Genomic DNA, 21,629 nt, shown 5'->3' on the forward strand with positions numbered 1-21,629 from the left:
CTAATTTGTGGGGAAGATACCAGGAAGAATCCCTGAGAAATATCTGCCAAGTTTAGGTAAAGTGCTACAATTCTGATGGATAATCCTGAAACTTAATTAAACTTCTGGAAATTTAAGTATTATTTCGTGTAGAAATATTTCAATGAATTCCTTACTAGAAAAATTCTCCAAGGATTTGAGAAAGAGAAAACGAACTTCTCACAGCTGTGAAAGTGTGCGATTATCTATTTTCGCTTTGTTTTGTTTACGGATAATTTCGAAATGATTTTCGATGTGATTTAATCATGCAATCTGTAGCAAAATATATACTACAGTGGGATTCTGATTTTAAGGTTTAAAAGCTAAATTTGACCAAATTCGATAAGTTTAGTATTTCTACTTTAACTTATTTTTTGAGCATTTCATAATGAATGATTGATTGCAAACATAAACAAACAAATCTCATGATCCATAAATACGGCTCGTAATTTCGTAGAATACATAAATAAGCTTCTTATCATTTTTACTTGAAATGAGTTTTGATTGAGCTTGATATGTTTTACACCTACCTTATTAAATTAACGTAAATTTACAGTATCCTGTTATGAAACGCCAAGAGCCTGAATAGGAATAGTGAGCTTACAGGACACCCAATAATCAATTATACATTCTCAGGATCCCGCAAGAAACCTCCAGTCACAGAGAAACAGACGTAACACATAGAACAAATTGTGATCAAAATCATAGTCGCGAAAACATGTACGCCCAATGCTAAAAACACTGTAGGTGGCCGATGGACCAACAGGTGGCGCTAGTGTGTAAACGTCAAACACGAACAAAAACGACGCGAGCTCTGCGGGTGGTCGATTGACCACCTACCATATATTCGAATCGATCGTTAAAAAGTTGATCGATGGACAGCATTGAGAGTGTGACGTCTGTTTCTCTGTGCTCCAGTGTTCGCTAGGAATCTGCAGATATTCTAGAGAATCCGTTAAAAAATCTGAGAAGTCCCCTAATAAGGATTCTCCAGGGTACAATTAGAAATCTCATAGACCCAGCTCGTAAGGAACAATATGATATGTTGAGATTTGTATCCTTGATTAAAAATTTTGTATAGAATTCTGGATCGTCTCTTAACCAGGGTTGCCAATTGCCATTATGCCAGATTAATCTGGCACTGCCAGACTTTGACTCGAGAAAAAGACATAAAGACAAACTGCTCATTTTGCAAGACTTTTTCAAAACTACACAGAAAAAAATATTTAATTTTCAATGTGATGTAAACTGAAGCCTACTGTAAAAATAAATCAAATTCGTGTGTTGTTACAGCATCATGTAAACTTAAATGCATATACATTCAATTTTCAACTAAAAATGGTTGGATATTACATGATCATGTAAATTTAAAGTGAATTCGATTGAAAAATAATGGATTGGTCGTTGAAATTTAGGTTTATTTTGATGCTCCAAATATGTGCATGAAAATGAACTTAAATTTACAACATATTTTTAGCTGTGTAGCCAAACCAAAGACAAATTAAAGACCCCCATGTCCCTTGCAGTTGCCCCAAATTTTTTGGCTCATAAGGTAATCTAGGATGCCGTTCAAAGTGTACTGCGATCTGTCAAACTTGGGTACCTTTTGCACTACCGAGGGACCGAATGCAGTACTAGAAGTGGTACCCAATCTGAGTCCGAGTGGGACGGACCTGGCCAAACCCTACAGTCTTAGGTAAAACTTTGAAGGATTTGTTCTAATTAACATTATTTTGACGAAGTAGATAACAGGATTAAGAAATATTCGTAGTGCATACATTTTCACTCTTCATATCTCGAAATCCACCTTATCTCGATATCCCCATATCTCGATGTGTTTCTGTTGATTTTTCGTTCTCAATTTTCTCTCCGTATGTCGATATGACCAATATCAAAGGTTACTAGACCAAAATTTTGGGATTCAAAACAAATTAGGAGCGCAAAATGACGTCTTTTTGTATATTATTTTCTTGGCAACGGAGTGTTTTTCAATCTAGTTGTTTTATTTCAAGAATAAAAAGATCCGTTCGCTACAAACTCTACTTTATTGTACATCCGAACTGTCGATCAACCAGGTAACAACTGAACTCTTTCTACATGTCGGGGTCATTCAAACATTACGCTCAGAGGGAGCAACCACTAACTACATAATAATATAACATCTTCCCCCTTTTGATTAAAAACTTAATTCATATCATAATCACGATAACGGCTCGGCAATCTCATGGTTCTCTTCGGCATGGTTATGGTTTCCGTCGGTAGATGATTCAGCTTACGAGATGCTTCCTTGGGAGATTTGCTGATGGTTGGCGACACCACGATGTCCTGACTCGTTTCCGAAATTTCTTCCTGACTCATTGCTGAATTATCGATCGCCGAGTAGCTAGATGAGTCTGCTGGCTAGTCCGGTAGCACCAAAGGAGCTGATACCTCAACCGGAGCATTTGCAACGTTCATTAATGGCTGAGAAGGCGTTACTGATGGTTCATTACGTGGCTTAATGTTAACTAGATCTCGGCGATAACGTGGGCCGTCTACATCAACGACGTAGGAACGCTCGTTCAACTTGCTGCTGATGTTCGCTGGCGTCCACTGCTTCGATGACTCTGGCTGAAGCTGAACATATACGGGATCTCCTATTTCCAAAGTTGGCAGATTTCGAGACTTTTTATCATAATGATATTTCGCTTTACGTCTGTTATTTTCGATTGCTTCTGAAACTCCAGTTTGGGGTTTGGGAATTAGATTTTCTGCTGACATTGGTATTCCGCATCTAGTACTTCGAGAAAATATTCGAACCACGGGACTCGATCCAATCTTATTCGGTACGTTTCGCCAATGAAGAAGAGCATACCAAAAGTCAACACCGGATTCTTTTGATTTCTGTAACAGGCGTTTGGCAATCTTAACTGCTGCTTCTGCTTTACCATTCGCTTGTTCATGGTGTGGAGCCGATGTAGATTGCTGGAAATCCCAATCTTGAGCAAACTGTCTCCAGTCGGCATTGACAAAATTCGTTCCGTTATCTGTTATGACCAACTGGGGTTTACCACGACGGGAGAAGTTGATCTTGCAAATATTAATTGTACTCTTTGGGGTTAGATCCTTTAGTATGTCGACCTCAAAGAAATCGGAAAAATGGTCAACAGTTACCAAAAACTTTTTTTTATCTCCCCGATATTCCGCAAAAAATACATCCAAGGAAACGACTTGGAACGGGTGCACCGGGATAGCATGGCTTTTCATTGGTGGTGAGGGTTGTGAAGGAGCAAACTTGGCACAGATTCCGCATTGCATCACCGCTTCCTTTATCTGCCAGCTCATTCCTGGCCAAAACAAATTCGCACGAGCCAGCTTCAAAGTGGCTTCAATGCCATTATGGCTAAGATGAACTTTTTCAGTAAGTTTCTTCCTCAACGACTGTGGCACGACTATTCTGTCACTCCTAAACACGATTCCGTCCTGAGAACTCAATTCGTTACGATGCTTGAAGTACACTTTTACAGCATCAGGTACCTTGTCACAAGACGACGGCCATCCTTGACTGATGTACTGCATGATCATCTGCATTGCAGGGTCAGTCTTTGTTTCAGTAATTACTTCGTTCAGCCGTTCATCAGTAATACTGAGGTAACTGCTCATATTGATCGTCTGTACATCTTTGAAAATGTGGTAGATGTTTCGCTTCTCGAAGTGATCTTCACAATGCTTTTCATTCAATGGCGCTCTTGATATAGCATGTGACGAACTGCAATTCCAGATTGTACCTCTGCAAGCTTAGAAGCATATGCTGCAAACGGCGCGGAGTGGAGAGCAACGGCATTCGGAAGACAGCTAACAGTGGTTTATGATCCGTTCTTACTATTGTCTTAGGATTACCGACAATCAATTGGTCAAATCGTACTCTCCCACTTCTGACACCATGTTTTATTTCAAGAATAAAAAGATCCGTTCGCTACAAACTCTACTTTATTGTACATCCGAACTGTCGATCAACCAGGTAACAACTGAACTCTTTCTTCATGTCGGGGTCATTCAAACATTACGCTCAGAGGGAGCAACCACTAACTACATAATAATATAACACTAGTATTCATCAAAAAATTGTTCTTTGTGTCGATCTCTCCCTATCTCGATGGTCCCTTCGATATCGAGATGTGGAGAGGCGACTGTACTATCATTGCTGTACAATGGTGTCTGCCAGATTTTGCCAGACTTTTTATTTTGAATTCGCCAGACATTTTCCAAAATATAGTGGCAACCCTGCCCGAATTCGAAATGACTCGAGCACAGTGGTGACACGATTTTTCCGGTTTCCGGGGTTTTGCATTTTTGCTCCATAAAGGCAACATGAAATTGAACTTTTTTATATGTATAGCAAAGGAACGATTGTACTCTTGCTATTAGCGCTAATAGATTTTAATTAGTTGAAAACACAAGCGAAATATTAGCGATTGAATTATTTAACATTTTTTTTCAATCATTCACCTCGAGATGGATGCCCGAAAACGATCATAGTGGAGAGACAAAGCAGTGTGTGAACCGTTGGCAGCGCAACGCCTGATGGTAAAGCCATTTTACGACACGTTTCGGAACAGCTGATCGCCGCAACGGCGTCAATCGCCAGGAGACCTGGGATTGAATCCAGCGTGATTTTTAACAACGCCTCATCTCAGACAAACAGACGTAACACTGACGAAATTTTCATCGACCACGCATTTAACAATAATTTAAAATTCACTGTTACAAATCTCACAACCTGAAAAGTCACGGGAACCTGTCACCAACTGTCGCTGGAAAACCGGCACATTCGAAGGGCAAAGTGTGAAAAATCGTCAAAATTCAAGTAAAATAAATCAAAATTTCTAGGTGATTTTCGATGATTTCACATTTCAAAAAATTTAAAACCTAAATACAGTTGTGTTTTGCAAAGCTGCTATTGATTTTTTTAATATTCATATCCTTTTTCAAGGTGAACAACAAGAAGGGAATATGATTTTGACCAAAATAAGTTCATCTGACCGTTGTGCACAACCCAAGAATTTAAAAAAGAAGTCAAAGAAGGCAAGAAAACATGCCAACTGTTAGTGAGCTGTCTCCTCTCTCTCAGCTCACAACCAGAGGCGCGCGCATCGTTTTTCTTCGGGTTTGAGTTTCACACTACCGCCATCTGCAAGTCTTGTTGCTCGAAACACCCTTTCGTGCAACATGCTCACCAGATGATGATGGTGTAAACTGGGCGATGGGTTATGAAGAAATTTGTTCTAAGTGTTACGTCTGTTTGTCTGTGGCCTCATGTTAACAAACGGGGACATGGAGAAAATGACAAAAAAGAGAACCAAAAATGTTAGTTACTGCTACATTACACCTAGTTATTGTATCAGTTACCTCTTTGTTACCCATATTGCACATAAAAAGGCACTTTTGTGATCAGAAATATTTTAACATTTTTTCTCCATTTAAGTTTTTGGCTTTATGAAAAGCTACGCTAGAAATACGCACAGTCATCAACCATCATTATCGCGAAAACTGACGACAATGATTGAATTCTCCCAGGTGTCCTGTCATTTGACCAGCTTCGTGAAATGGCTCATTGATGTGATTGATGCTGCTACAGCTTTGTGTTTTGGTTGACTGGCAGAATCGATGAACTGTAGTAAATTGTGGTCACAGTTCCCAAGCCTGGTTTTGAATCATTTAAATCTAGTCTAGTAACCTTTGAAAATGTTCATATCGACATACGGAGAGAAACTTGGGAACAAAAAATCAACAGGAACACATTGAGATATGGAGATATCGAGACATGGAGAGAGAAATCGTATGCAGAATAAAGGGACCGAAGCAATCATCGACATAGGGAGAGATATCAAGATGTAGAACATCGAGATGTGGAGAGTCGACAGTAGTGAAAAATGCTCCAAACATGAAATCATATCTGCCAGTCGTGCTCTCAAACAGTTGACCAGCCCTGGGCACCCTATTCTGGTGCGGGTGAGGAAGGCGTTACGATTCTGAAGAAACGTCAAAACACAAGAGGTCCATCAGTCGCGTCGCCGTGAAAAGTTTTGTAGTCTGCAACTTGTTTATTTTGATGTGAAAATTATGGATTTCCATTGAATTAAAGAACAATAGCAAATATGGCGGGATTAACGGATGTTGATAGGTACGTAAACGATGATTTACTTCTATGTCCTTTCGCGGTTGCGGACATGAAAGCGATTGTACATTTTGTGCCCGTAAGTGTAAAGGGCACCGGTTTTATAAACTTTGTGTTTCTCGAAATCGATTTCAGCCCGTTTGTAAAAACGGAAAAGGCATGCAAAATATGCGGTTCAAACGAAGGGGACATGGAGTCAATTTTCTGCGATGCAGACGACACCAGGATGCTGAACAAAATCTACAAATGCACCAAAGTGGAGGTAAGAGATCGCGAAGCGCTGCAAGATGGATAGGTAACGAGTTTGCAGTACTAGTTTATTTACATCCAAAGCAGAACTTGACCGACCTTCACGGTTGTTACACGTAATAGTAACAGGGTGGGAATTTATGACCATTAACCCAAAAGTGGTCGCGCGTACTGTTTATGGACCAGTGCAGTAATTTCAAATTTAATAGTAATTTGACGTTTGAGCGGTATCATATTCATTCGTTAGCATTAATAACATAACACCGCTCAAACGTCAAATCACAAACACACGTAACAGCTGGAATTATCCATTTATGGTGAAGATAAATCGAAGCCAAACATCAAATTCAAAGCAGTTGCCCAAAAACAGCGAAACAGATGGCGGTTGTGAGCAAACGTCAAACTCGTGCAAAAGCTACACCAAGATCATTATAATGACAGGTTTACCGATCTCAGCAGTCAGTGGGTGCGTGGTGTGGTTAGCTGCGGGGAAGGCGGAAGTGACAGCAGGCGAGTTGGCTAGCTGGCGGGTTTGTGTACTCAACCGTTTCTATGGGGTTGTTAGATACCTTGAGCTACACGGAGCCACAAATCAACCAAACTTTGACTTATTTTCTTTCATTTCGGCTCTTCCGTAGAATAACTTTAGCAAGTTTTCGAACTCAAATAACGGTTTTAACATATTTAAACTTAAATTTTCAAAATTGGTCCCAAATATTAACCTTGACACTTTTAACGTTCACTTTGGCTACAAAAATTCCACAAGGGTTTTAGTTTTAACACAAGGGTTCCATTTGGGAAGGGGCACGGAAAACAAAATATACCCAAAATTTGAGTTTAAACCAAAGGATGTAACAAAATTTCAAAATCCGCATAAAAAACATGTGTTTTAGCCTAAACCTAAGCGTTGAATACTTATATTGGAACAGGGCTTTAGGACCCTATTTAAACACAACGTCAAAATTCAAAAAAGCTTGGATTTTTTAGTTTTTCAAGCACGCGCGAATGTTCCAAGTTTGCTTAATCTGAAACATTTGATGATTTTTATTATCACTACGACGATATATTGATATTTTCAGATAATCGCATTCTTTGGATTTTCCTTACAGAACTCAATCATTATATATATGGCTCATTGACCAGATAAAAAGCTAAAATTTGGCAAATTAACAAAACTTGAGGCGATCTATCTTGAAAAATAGCACATTTTTTCCTTAAACTATCAGTACACTATAGCAAATATTTAGCTTGGATTGATACAGAGCCAAATAAATGTAAGACATCGCAAAGGTTTTGTCAGCGTTGAAACCGATATTTGTCTATTGATTTATGCCTAGCCAATTTGCACATTTGGCAAAGCGTGTACTGATAGCTAACGAAAACTTTTGAGTATGCTCTAACTAACGAGATCCCTACAAGCCAAACTGCATTGTATTCCCATCTTCATCTTACACAGGTAACTCCAGTCTGTGGATTAATATCTCCAATTTGTGAATCCTGCCGTAAACGTATTGATGCATTTGATGAAAATGCAAAGCCGAAAGTTGTTGAGTTTATCATCAAGGACGAATTGGACCAGGATGGTTTGGATTACGATCCACTAAATTTTCAAGACCCTATGACAGTTGATGCGCTTGTCGAAGAAGAGGACATGTTTCAAGATGTGAACGTTAAATTGGAAATAGATCTGGGCGAAAGTAATTTAGATACATCAAATCAAAAAGAACCGAAGCAAAAGGGAAAAGTAGGTCGGAAGCGGAAAAAATCCCTTGAAGCGGAGAGTTCGAAGGTCATAGAAATCCCAGACGACAAAGTTGAACCTATTGAAAATGAAAAGGAAAATGTTCCCAGTACACGGGTAACCAGAAAAGTCACCAAAAAAGAAACTCAGACTAGAAGCGATCATGGAAGCGATTCAAGTGACTTCGATTGGGCAGGCGACGATGATGATGCAAAATTTGACAGTGATCCTAGCAAAGCTAGTTCAGAGGATGAAAAACCTTTGAAGAAACGAAAGGCAGTAAAGAAAAAGCCCAATACTACTGGGGAAAAGCGCAAAATTGGACGACCTCGAAAGATTCGACCGGAAGGTAAAGAAGTTAAAGTGCCACAGGAATGTAAAATCTGCGGCCGCGTTGTAACGTATATGCGAGAACACATGCGAATGCACAAGATCGATAAACAGCACAAGTGCCCGTATTGCGATCGCATGTTTGTTCAGGGAAACAACTTGAAATACCACATCCGAAAACATCTGGGAGAGAGACCGTACTCGTGTGAACTATGTGATAAAACGTTTTATTGTGCTCCGCATCTAAAATCACACATGGTGAGTAAGATCAAAGATGGTTGTTGAGAAGTGGCGAGTAATTGAAACTTCGATAACTTTTCAGAAAGTACATGGCCCGCAAGGACTGTTTCAGTGTGATAGATGCCCCAAAACATTCAATCAAGAGTGCAATCTCAGAAAACATATTCGAGTTCATACAGGTAAGATTGATTTCTTAGTTAGCTACGCAGTAATAATCAACACATTGTTATCATTCATTAGGTGAAAAACCATACAAATGTACCAAATGTGATAAGGCATTTAATAGTACTTCAAACCTGAAGAATCATCAGAGACTACATGCCGATGATCGAGCATTTACATGCGATCATTGTTCGAAGAGCTTCGTCGACATTGTACATCTGCAGCGCCACATACGGGTTCATACAGGTATGTATTTCATTATCAGCAAGTCATCGACGAAATTCTAATGAGCTTCATATCGACAGGATATCAGCCATATATATGTCACGTGTGCTGTCTCGCATTCAACTGCCAAAATGGAATCGTTGAACACTTGAAAACGCATATTTTGGAACGTAAGGAACTGTGGTCTAAAGTTCCAAAGGTTTAGATTGACTTCAATAGAATGCTTGCATTGGGTGAATGTTGGAACATTATTCTGTCCGAAACCAATCCTGAAGTTATTTTTGAATATTAATTATCTTAGACTTAGAACATTCCATGTCCTCACTCTTCACCAGCAAACCAGCAGTTTGTATACATCAAAAGTTTTGGATTCATTTGGACGAGAACTGTGATTGCACAAGCCGCTCAAAGTTTGTAACGGAAGTAATTCTAGAAAACAAAATAATTCGTTCAATCGGTGATAGGCCCCAAGCGCAAAACAAAAAGACACTGTTGGTCATCTATTAGTACTTCGGTAGCGCAACTTTATTTTTTAACGCATTCATCACATGCCTCTGTGGGGGCAATATTTAAGTTTCCTGATATGTATTATCCTCACAGTTGAAAACCGGAATTTTCGAATAACGGATTTTCTCCAAATCCATGCGTCAGAGCTACGTCGGTCAAGCTGCGCTGTGTAGTACACCACGTCCGCTGTCCAGCGCACTATGCCCGATGTTAGGTTCAACGCATAGATTTGGAGAAAAATCGGTTTTCGCGTGTCGATGATTCGGGCTTTCAACTGGAGACGCGATAAAAAACGGTTAATAGTGATACAATCAAGTCGATAAGGTATACACTTTGTAACATTTTGAGGACACCCACCCACCCCATTCAGCGTTATGAAAATTGTGAATGGGCCCTTATACTGTTCATGATTATGCGGGCAACCCGATCTGTTTACAAATTGATCTTTGTCCCTTCAGAATTGTTGCTCGAGATTTGGCAAAGCGTGTACTGGTGAATGTAGTTTTTGAATAAGCCCCGGACTATTTTCGTAACGCTCGCTCATTTTTACCAACCTTGAAATATTGACAGCCAGTTTGACAACCGCCGTCATCGGATCGCTTTGCGTGTGTCACTCAGGGATGCCAGGTTGGAAGACATGTCTTCCATTGGAAGACATTTGAGTAGTGTGGAAGACATTTGGAAGACGGAAGATTTTTGGAAGACTTTTTAGAATTTGTTAAGACATTTGGAAGACAATTTTAAATTATTAGCATTTTTAAAATTCCTAGATTTCAAAAAAAAAAAACTATGAGTTAGAAATTACAAGTAGCCCTTCTCAAAGATTACTGAACGTCTAAATCGATCTATGGCGATCCCTCTCCGAATTCAGTTGTAAATTATCTAAGGATTCCTTCAGATATTGTTTTAAGAATCCTGACAAAGATTCTTCAAGATTTTCTTCTAGGACTTCTTGCAGAGATTTATCAAGACATTCTAGTAATTTATTTAAGTATTATTCCATAGAATCATCAAAATTATTCAAGGATTGTTACAAGGACTTTTTGAAATCTGTTTCAGTGTTTTTCATGTTTTTTTTACGAATTCATAAAAAAAGTAAACAGATTCTTATATGATTTTTTCTTGAGATTGCTGCAATTGTTGCATCTGAAACTATCCCAGGCATCTTTGGGAAAGCTGTCAAGATTTTTTTCACTGGTTCCTCCTGAAACTCCTCCAGAATTCCTTCTACAATGGGTAACCTTAGGGCAACTTCACCGGTGGTCCCTATAGTTGAACCCTGGGGAATGCGAAATGGAAATCAACAAGCTGTCAATCTTAAATTTTCGTAAAATGATCTGAGTGTGTCTAGAAATGTATGGTCATGATTTCGTCACGCTAAAAAATGTTATATAATTTATATAACACAAAGACCACTAACTGTTAAGAAAAGTTGTACTTGATCTATGCATGAGAATTTTACAACTTTTCTAAAATATGTTTCTAACTAACATACGGCAAGCAATTTTCTGATTTAGTATATTTATTGGGTTAATTGCCTACACCGAAATGATGGAGATTTGTGTGAAGTATTTTAAGGATGAACTTCCACTGTGGTTTCCTGCGAGACAACCAAACAAACAACGGTAAGCACTCGTGGAAAAGTTTCTGCTCAATTTGAACAACCGAAATATTCTAGTCCGCACCCCCTAGGTTGAACCATGTTATAATTTGGAGCTTTTTATTTTATATTTTAAATTTTATTTTATACCGGTTTTCTGGTCTATTTTTTGGAACAGACTAACTGCCTGGTTCATTTCTGGTCGGATTTGGATAAAATCTCTGAGGATTTGCACCAGGAATTTCTCCAGAAATATCTCCGAGCATTTCGTCCAGGATTTCTTCTGAGTATTTCATCCAGTAAATTATTAACGAACTCCTCCGAGGATTTTCTCCAGAAATTGTTTCGACGATTTTTTCAGAGAATTTTTCAATAGATTTCCTCCAGGAAGTTCTTGTTGGAGGAGAATAACCACCGTGCAACCCCTCGTTGCTACCAGCAGCACGATGATGACAGAGAGCAAATACATTTTTCATTCGTTCGTTTTCCTTTGTACGAGTAATACGTTAATAAATCATTGTTCGTAGTTTAATCGCGTTTATTACCCTTTTTCTCCGATTATTCCGAGTTATCCCACTGTATTCTGCTAGGGGACTTCCGCCAATTCTTTGGAGATTTGCTCCAGGAATTTCTCCGGGGATTCGCAATAGCAATTCTTCCAGGGATTTACTTCAGGAATTTTTCCAGAAAATTTTCCGGAGATTTCAATCAGATTTTTCTCCGGGGATTTGGTACAGAAATTCCATTGGTGATTTCCACTAGGAAATTCTCCAGAGTTTTTTTTTTCCTAGAATGCCTCCAGGAATTCTTTTGGAGCTTCACCGGGATTTCATTCAGATGTCCTCCATAGTTCATCCTGGTTTTTTTATATCTCCATACTTCCCCAAGTACAATCAAACTTCCCTCAGTCGATATCTGAAAGGGTCACCGACTTATGGTAATACCGAGTCATAGAACAGAAATGCTTTGGAAAGTTGTATGAGGGGCCCATCATAGTAACCATGAAATGATGGGTTTTTGTATGGTTTCATGTGTCGATATCGAATAATGGAACATCGACTCATGGGGGTTTCACTATAATTCCTCGGAAATGCTCCAGAGCTCTTCTATGAGTTCTTCTGAAATTGCTTCAAAAAAATAAAAACATTCACTCCGGGAAATTTCTAAAAAAAAATCTTCGGAAATTTCTCTAGACTTCCTACAGGAATTCATCCAGAGTTCCTCCAAGGTTTTTTAAAGTCCTTCAAGAAATTATTTCGGATGTTCTCCGGCAATTCTCTGGATTTCGTTCAACAATTCCTCGGAACGTCCTCCGGATTTCCAATTCTTCTAGATTTCTTTCAAAAATTCCTCTAGAGCTCCTCCAGCGATTCCTCGAAAGTTCCTCTGAAATTCCTGGAAGGTTTCTCCGGTGTTTCTTACAAGCAGTGGGAAATGCTTTGAATTCCCCCTTAGTTTCTTCAGAAATGTATCCGGAATTCGTCAAGCAATTTCTCGAAGTTGCTCTAGGATCGCCTTCTGGGTTCACCCAGGAATTGCTTCGTAGGATTTTGTCCAGAGTTTCTGCAGGAATTCTTTTAGATTTCCTTCGAAAATTCCTTCGGAGCTTCACCGGTGATTCCTTAGGAGTTCTTTCAGCAATTATTTTGGATTTTATCCAGCACATCCTCCGAAGTACATCCGAAGTTCCAGGAGGTACTCCGGAGGAATTGCTGAAGGAACTCTGGAAGAATTGCTGGAGGACTCGAAAAAGAATTCATGGGGGAAATCCGAAAAAAAAACCTGGAGGAATTCCTGAAAGAACTGCGCAACAATTCCAAAGGAGCTATGAAGGAAATCCGAAGTACTTCTTGGTGGAGCTTTGAAGGAACTTCGGAGGATATGCTGGATAAATTTATGGAGAAAATCTCCTTGATGTCGTCCGGGGAATTATTTCTGGAGTAAATCTCTGGAGGAATTATTATTTGAGATCCCTTGAGGAATTTCTGAAGAAAATCCCCGGAGGAATTTCTTAATTGAAAACCCTGGAGGTAATCATTAATGAAATCTTTGGAGATACTTCTAGAGTAAATCCCCAGAAGAATTTCGGGGTGAAATCCACAGAGGAATTCTTGGAAAAATTCCTCGAAAGATTTGCTGTTCTCCTTGAAAATTCCTGGAGAAAATCCTGGAGGAGTTCTTGGGGGAAATCAACGGAAGAATTCTTGCAAAAAATCTCCGAAAAAATTTCTGGAGAAAATCTACGGAGGATACCTGGAGCGAATTGCCTGAGAAGTTTCTGAAGGAAATTCTCAGAGGAATTTTTTGCGAAGTTCCTAGGGATATCGCCGAAAAATCCTTGAAATCCCCGAAGGAAACTTCGGAGGAATTCCTGGAGAAAATAATCGGAGAAATTCCTGGCTTAAATCCTTAGAGAAATTAGGAAAACTAGGAAATTAGGAAATCTCCTGAAAACCTGTCCGGAAAAATCCCCGAAAGAATTTCTGGAGAAAATCCTCAGAGGAATTCCACAATGAATTTCTGGACGAAATTCCCAGAGAAAATCCTAGACCAAATCACCGCAGAAATTGCTATCCGAAATCCTCTGAGGAATTCCTGGTACAAATCCTGGACGAAATCCACGGAGGAATTGCTATTGGAAATCACATGAGAAATTCCTGGAGAAAATCCCGGAGGAGTTTTTTAGAGGAAATCTCCGGGGGAATTATTTGAAAAATTCTCCCGAGAAATTTCTGGATGGCTTAATTGGAAATTCCACTGGGAGCTCCTCCGGAAATTCCTTTGGAGCTCCATCGGAAATACCTTCGGATTTTAGCCATAGTTCCTCCATAAATTTCTGAAGGAATTCACCAGTAATTCCTCGGAAATCCTCCGGAGTACCACTAGGATTCCTTCTGGAATTACTCCGAGTATTCCTCTAGATTTCCTCGGGAAATCCTCCAGAGTTTCTACAAGAAATTCTCGTTCATTTTTCCTCCGGGACTTACTTCACAGTTCCTCCGGAAATCCTCCAAAGTTCCTTAGGGAATTCCTCCACAATTGATCTGGAAATTTCTCCAGGAATTCATCCAGAGTTTTTCCAGCAATTCTTACAAAGTTCATCTGGAGCTCCACCGGAAATTTATTCGCAGTTCTTCTGAAAAAAGCAAGGTTTTTTCGACAATGTTGCACAAAATACAACAGCGCGACGATTGAAGGGTAAAAAAACTAAACACTAAAATAATTTTCAGAGATATTTCATATATTATCTATGGACAAATCCCTCAATGTTTTTCATCAGGAACCCTCAGAGAAATCTCTAGTGAATACAATCCATGGTGGAATCTATGGCAGGAAATTCAGGGAGGAATCCCTAAAGTTAATAGTGCAGATAATTCTTAGAGAATGCTAAAAGGAATTCTAGGGTAACTTGTTTGAAAACTATTTACGAAATTTTTGAGATCGCAAGAAGAAATCATAGAAGAGTTCATGGACTACTTATAGCAAAACCGATTGAGAAATTTGCTTAAGAGTCTGAAGAAAACCATGAAAAAATATTATATATTTGCTAAAATTTTTGCTGAGAGGAAAGCCCACCTTTTTGAAAATGTGTATACAAATTTCTGGAGCAATTCCTGGAGAAATTATTTGTGAAATTCCGGGATAAATTGTTACAGAAATCCTTGGACAAAGAACACAAAGTTTCTTGATGATTGGCTTGGAATATTATAGAAAATTTCTGAAGGAACTCTTAAAGAAGTATTCTGCTAGAAATTTTATTAATTGAATTGTTTATTCAATTTATCCTTTTTGCAATGCTTAGAGGAATACATTCATATTATCTTGAAAGAATCCTTCGATATTCTTTTGGACACATTTCATGAATCATCACTGGAGAATTCCGTGAATAAATAAATGTAGATATATTTTGAGGGGTTCATGTAGCAATCTGTGAAGGTATTCATAGACGAGTTTCTTATCTGATCTCCAGATGAATCCTAGAGAATAATTATTCATTACCAAGAGGTCTTCCGATTAAATTGATATCTGGTTGAAAATAAAACAATGCACAGGTTAGCTATTGCCTGACAAGCATGGTTTTAAAACAGTATGCTAGGATTTCTTTGAAGAAATTCTTCAACAATAATGTCAAACATGCTAAAAGAGAGCCTTATTTTCTGACATTCCAGGCTTAACTAAAAATGGAGCAAATTTCACAACTGAAAAAGCAGTTAAAATCAACAAATAAAAAAATAAACACAGCAGTTTTAGTTTGAAAGTAAAACAACTGTGTGTATTTATTTTTTCAGAAAAGGGGATTTGGTTTTTTTCAGTTTTGAAATTCGCTCCATTTTTACTTGGGCATTAATACGAAAATTTATAAAGTTTCTAAAGTTACCATGATAATTGAAAAGTTTTAAGTGGAAGACATTGGAAGACATTTTTCCATGCAGTTGGAAGACATTGGAAAAAATCACCTGGCATCCCTGGTGTCACTTTGCATTTTCACGTTCATTCTTCAACGAGTTTGTTCGCAAGAAAATCACGGGTTTGTTTCGAGCTACAAATTATCAAACTTTTCCTGCATTTGTTATCCAAAATATTGTTTTTCCCGCACAGAATCAAAATGTTTGCCCGCGCTGCCGCCATCTCCCGTACCGGAATGACCAACCTGGTCCGCTATTCGCACTCCCACGGTGGAATCCCCGGCGAGGTAAGTCGGAAGCACATTATATAATAATGGCAGATTTTCATTGAGGAAGTGATTTCTGCTTATTGTAAAGAATTCGTATTAATCTTTTGTTCTTCGCCGTTTGCAGAACTTGCCGTTCAGCCTGACCAACCGGTACAAGCTGACCGCTCTCTTCATCGTTTTCCTCGGATCCGGTTTGGGAGCTCCCTTCTTCGTGCTGCGACACCAGCTGCTGAAGCAGTAAATTTCTGCTTTTCACGCTAGGCTTATAGTGGCGATGGATGGCCGAGGGCGACTGGCTACTGAACCGGGAAGGGATTTTGGCCTTTTCTGTCCGAAATTTCCGATTCGGTGAAGAAACTAAAGTGTTGTTATGGTGAGATCGTAATAAACCAGTAAAGTGTACAAGATTTGAATGAATTTCTATTGTGAAAACTATGCCAGGATCATGATGATCCACACCCACAACAATCCTCGAATTTGGGACGTTTTATAATAGTTTAATTTCAAGTTAACTTATGGTGAAGATAGATCGAAGCCACAGCTCAATAGTTCAAGAGCACAAATCTGGAGAACTAAACAACTCGCTGCGCTGTAAATTTGATCGATTGGTAACCACCAGCAAGTAATCGATCAAATTTTCAGCTTGGCCGTTTGTTTGGTTCTCTAGCTCTTCAAAATTCGAGTTTTGGCATCGATGCATCTTTACCTTATGATCGCAATCTCTTTTGTCAATGATCTCCAAAAACTTGTCCAAAATTAATCTCACGAGATGTTCTGTATTCCAAATCACTGAGAGAGAACTGTTTAATTGTATTATATAAAACTTACTTCGGAACATCAGATTCCTAATAGTTGAATTAGCAGAAGAGCAAAGTTAAAGTTTGATAAACTGGAAAGTTTGTAAAATTTAACGGTTACGAAACAACAAGAAACATTCCTGAGAGGAAATTTTATGAATATCCGATACTTTAAACTAAAGGGCTACGTCTTACCAATATTTCCGCTTAACTGTTGTAGAACCATCTGAAAATCCTGTTCAAATCCCTCCAAGGATTCCATAACAACCTATCCCATTAAGATTAGGTAATAATCTTGCTGAGAACCTAGTTAGATCATGTTTAGGATTCCACTAGTATAGTATCTTGTCCAGAAACCAGAATCCTTAGTGCATTTGGGCAATTTGTAAGCGGACATATATGGAACTATTTTTTGCTAAAAACCCAATAAGTCTAACAGCAACGTTAATCAGGGTGTCGTTTTCTGGATCCTACACGACCGTTTGGGCACTTTATCTCGTAAAGGAAGTTTTTCTCTACATTTTGGCATGTTCTTTGACTTGGTTACGGTGTGCAATTAATTAATTGGGACAAACAACTAAAATCACTTCCTTAGGGGGTCCAAAATACGTCCGTTCCTACTACAGTCGACTCTCCACATCTCGATGTTTTACATTTCGATATCTCTCCCTATGTCGATGATTTCATAGGTCCCTTCAGTCTGCATACATTTTCTCTCTCCATATCTCGATATGCTCCTTATCTCGATATCTCCATATCTCGATGCATTATATGATGATTTTTCGTTCCCAATTTTCTCTCCGTATGTCGATATTACCAATATCGAAGGTTACTAGACCAATGTTCTGGGATTCAAAACAAATTAGGAGCGTAAAATGGCATCTGTTTGTTTATTACTTTCTTGGCAACGGAGTGTTTTTCAATCTAGTATTCATCAAAAATTTGTTCTATGACTCGATCTCTCCCTATCTCGATGGTCCCTTCGATATCGAGATGTGGAGAGGCGACTGTACTTGCTTTTGCTAAATATTATACTATGAAAGCAAAACTTTGTGTGTAATTTATTTTTCTTACCTCCATTCCTTGCTTGCAGTTTGATTCGAAAACTGTGTTGAAATTTATAATTATAACTCATGTTTTTATCATTTTTCATGTGAAGAATCATTGCCATATCACTGATTGTATTGATTTTCAACTCTATCTTTCAGTTTTCTGCAAATATATTTGAAAAATATCCGTTTACACTGCAGATATATGACTATATCACCTTATGTCCGGCAATTGCACCACTGGCTCACAAAGTCGGACAGCATCTTTTTGTCCTTGAAATGAATAAGTTGCACATAAAATCACCATATTCACCCATTAAACTTTATAATCTATCGTCTCATTCACCATTCTGGACAAAACAAGTAAAATAAATAACTTTTATCAATACTTCTGCAAATGAACCAGTGCAGGTAAGCTCGTCCAAAACTACACAACTAAAACTTGCACGACGCAGGAAAAGTGACAAACTGAAATCGCGGGTTTATTTTTACGTTTGATATATTTTGGCAAAGCTTACTAGATTGCAAATTGTAGTTAAATGATGAAATTAAACCAAGTCTAAGAAAACGTGAGAATATAATTAGATCATTGTAGATATTCATCGTTAAATTAATGAATATTGATTGAGTGTCCGGTTATTGGTATCGTCCGGATTTTGATTCATCACGGTAATGGATCAATGCACGGGTTCACTAATTTGACGTTTGAGCGGTGCCGAATTCACTTGTTGCCATGGTCACGTAAATAACACGGCACCGCTCAAAAGTCAAATAGTGAACTCGTGCATCGGTCCATAGCAAAAATTTCGTCAAAAAGAAGTGTCCGGAATTCGAATCAATCTTATATGAGTGTCCGGATTTCGAAGCAAGACCAAGGGGTGGATCACTTCTGATGCATCTGTTAAATTTCATTGCATTTAAATGCACACTCAGCAAATTGGCAATTCATGGCTTGCTCCAATGTTTATTTCCTATTCTTGTCAAAATGTCAAACTCATTGAGTGTTTCAGGGCGCTCAGGAAAAGCTACTGCTCTCCAAAAAAAAAAAACACTAGCTGAGTTCCCTCGTATTGTAACCGGTCTTGTCCTCCGTCCCGACTGATCTAGCGACTGATAGAGTGTGATACCATCCGATAACTGTACTCGTAGCTCCAGCTCCAATTATTGTTTTTTTTTGGTGGCCGAAGTGAAGAAAATTCTAAAAATTTCACTTTCGGTCGGCTCAGGAATACGTGCTTCGAAGAAACCTCGGCCTGGCTGCTTGTGCCACTCCCCGGACCCATTGGAATTATCGAATATGGAATCAATATAATCCTAATCATTCCGCTTGAATATTCGAAACCCTTATCTCCCGTCAGTCTGTAAGCTAGACAGTGTAGTCGCAGGATGTCTAGAAACGAATTTTGTAGTGTCTGTTAGTTCAACGACTTTTAGACACCAGTCCTGTTCCTTCATGTAATCCAAATATTGCGGTAATTAAACGCTTCTTCTTAGAAATGTACATTCTGCAAGGAAAACCGGAAGCAATACTTAAGAGGGAGAATATCAATTTAAAGAGCTCATCGTTCTTTAATTGTCCCCAACCGACATTGTTGGAAATAAGATAAGGGACAAAAAATGCAATTGTTTGTTTTTTTTTTTATTATTAATTAGCGAATCTATGCAGATTCTTTTTGCCACTGGTAAATAGGTTTCTTGGGAAGATGGTTCCGAGTACTTCTGATTAGTCCTCAGTGCAACAGTGTATTCCTGTCACCTGGCAATTTATCTTTTCTCTACAATGTACGCATGGGCCGTTCTTGAAGAAAAAGTCCTTCTGATACATGCTTGATCTTCATGTCTAGCATCGTCCGGATTTTGAACTGATTTTATTTCCCGGTTTTAAAAAAGCTTGATTATCTGAAACGAATAAGTTTTGTAATTAATTAGTTGAAGAAAATCATTGTAGAGTACCGAATACAACAATTTCAAAACAATCACAACAAACAATGACGTGTTGCTATAGCACTATACAATGGTATGGGCCTGTGCTAAGTTGATGTGAATACCAATAAAATGCATTTGATGCAAATCGATGTACATCTGATGTGCACTGAACAAGTGATCCACCCCTTGAGCAAGACACATTTCTTGTTTTTGCATATTTAAACGTTTTTCGAATAAATAATCGCTATTTTTATTGCACTTTGCCAAATAATAAACATATAACAACATAAAAATACACAGTACATTATGGATATAATTGGGGAACATGGTCCAATTCGGACCTACCCGCATAGAAATATACAATTTGCCACACATTCCCAACAGTAAGCTTCATGTAACTGTTAAGGTAAGTATATCCTAAACTGTTGCTGTTGTGTTGGACAGTATGAAACATAAAGCTAAAGACCACTAAAAGCTATTTATGTAATGTATAACAAACTGTGACATGATATTACAGTGTACAAATATTGTAGAACTGTATAGCAATAAGAATTCGAGAGTTATGGTGAAAATATAAAACAGCCGTTTGTCAAATTGTTTTGCGCAACAAACTCACACTTTAGCATTTCACTATATTTCACTTAATTGAAACAGTTTGGTGAACTGTTGGTTATATTATGCACGCTTGAAAAAATATATGTGGATGTAGATGGAACATCAAGAAATTTAACTTCTTTTATTGAAAAGATGCGTACGTGTGTACATCTCGGCAAAAAATGTTTTTCTACTTCACGGTCAAAAGCAAAAAAAAATGAAAACAAAAAAAAAAGATTAAATTTTGTTCCAAACTTTTTAAATATGTGCCGTCACTGAGTTGACTTTTTTTAGCGTGCATTTTTCTGCATTGTTGTAAACAAATGAAGTAAATTTTTGTCTCCGATACTTTTGCTCCGCTTTGTCGTCTCCGTCGTCGCAGAAAAATCGGAGGAAATAGGAAATGTAAGTTGTTGAACATATGTTAAAATTAATACGAAATTCACATAATAGTGTTTTTCTATTACAGCTTTACAACGGAACGCAGAGAACCCCTCAACCTGGCAAGTGTGCGGCCGCAAGAAAAACAGACTCCCAAGGCGCGTTTGACCTAGAGCCATGGAATTATCGTTGTTCTGCTGCTAATCACAAGTAAGATCCAAAAACCGTCTTATTTCCAATTGTGAAACAATTTTTTGTTCATGTTTCAGTTACCGGACCAACAAAACAGACATCCAGCAACCAACCCACACGCAAAAATCAAGCACCACCCAAAAAGCATTCAAGAGATGAACCACTAGGAGTGAGCACAATAATGATTACTGTCCGAAGCTCTGAAGTTCCCTGACTTGCTGAACAGTACCGGGCAGTTGCTGACTTCCATGGAATCGATGTAAACGATGAGATCAAAAATCCTGATGGCTACGTGACACAGAAAAAATATTATGGGGTATTGCATTTGTGGCGAGACACTTAAATTAATTCTGAATCGCGATTATTTATTTATTTTCAATATTGAAATTATATTCTATCAATAGTTTAAGTCATCATACTTTATAAATAGATATCTAGAATGCTTCCCAGCATGTTTCGGGCCGTACTAAACTTTACATATTCTATCTGAAGTAAAGTTTTGATACACCTAATTATTTGTTTTATTTTACCTATTGAGCTTCATATTGTGTAATTACAACAGTACAGTACATCATATGGTTACATTACCATAAAACACAATAAATCAACAGTTTCGCGTACATTATTCATTTTTATTCCAACGTAATGGTTAAACTGTTTTCAAACAGTCTGCGTAACATTCAATTGTGCAAAAAATGGATAATAAATCAACAATTTGGCAAACAGCAACCGGAAAAAAAATGTTCGGGAAAATTGGCGTTTTTAAATGGTTACATAACTTAACCG

The 21,629-nt window shown here is 38.2% G+C and overlaps 2 protein-coding genes and 2 long non-coding RNA genes across 4 annotated transcripts; 3 read left to right on the forward strand and 1 right to left on the reverse strand.

Annotated features, from left to right (window-relative positions):
- The first annotated feature begins 6,016 nt into the window (after nucleotides 1–6,016).
- Nucleotides 6,017–9,360, forward strand: LOC5575890 (zinc finger protein 37 homolog). The gene is made up of 6 exons (XM_001655842.2): nucleotides 6,017–6,181; nucleotides 6,311–6,437; nucleotides 7,881–8,753; nucleotides 8,818–8,914; nucleotides 8,976–9,143; nucleotides 9,203–9,360. The coding sequence occupies exons 1-6, from the start codon at nucleotides 6,156–6,158 to the stop codon at nucleotides 9,325–9,327; spliced, it is 1,416 nt and encodes a 471-aa protein (XP_001655892.1). The 5' UTR covers nucleotides 6,017–6,155; the 3' UTR covers nucleotides 9,328–9,360.
- A 6,338-nt stretch (nucleotides 9,361–15,698) lies between these two features.
- On the forward strand, nucleotides 15,699–16,309 carry LOC5575898 (cytochrome c oxidase subunit 7C, mitochondrial). The gene is made up of 3 exons (XM_001655843.2): nucleotides 15,699–15,757; nucleotides 15,829–15,922; nucleotides 16,029–16,309. The coding sequence occupies exons 2-3, from the start codon at nucleotides 15,836–15,838 to the stop codon at nucleotides 16,143–16,145; spliced, it is 204 nt and encodes a 67-aa protein (XP_001655893.1). The 5' UTR covers nucleotides 15,699–15,757; nucleotides 15,829–15,835; the 3' UTR covers nucleotides 16,146–16,309.
- Nucleotides 16,310–19,209: 2,900 nt separating this feature from the next.
- On the reverse strand, nucleotides 19,210–20,071 carry LOC110675795. The gene is made up of 2 exons (XR_002499805.1): nucleotides 19,704–20,071; nucleotides 19,210–19,649 (listed from the first exon to the last, which is right to left on the reverse strand). It is a non-coding gene; the product is annotated as an uncharacterized LOC110675795 (long non-coding RNA).
- An 83-nt stretch (nucleotides 20,072–20,154) lies between these two features.
- Nucleotides 20,155–21,355, forward strand: LOC110675794. The gene is made up of 3 exons (XR_002499804.1): nucleotides 20,155–20,675; nucleotides 20,740–20,861; nucleotides 20,921–21,355. It is a non-coding gene; the product is annotated as an uncharacterized LOC110675794 (long non-coding RNA).
- The last annotated feature ends 274 nt before the right edge of the window (nucleotides 21,356–21,629 follow it).

Source organism: Aedes aegypti, chromosome 2 (genome assembly GCF_002204515.2).
Source record: "Aedes aegypti strain LVP_AGWG chromosome 2, AaegL5.0 Primary Assembly, whole genome shotgun sequence".
Lineage (NCBI taxonomy): Eukaryota > Metazoa > Arthropoda > Insecta > Diptera > Culicidae > Aedes > Aedes aegypti.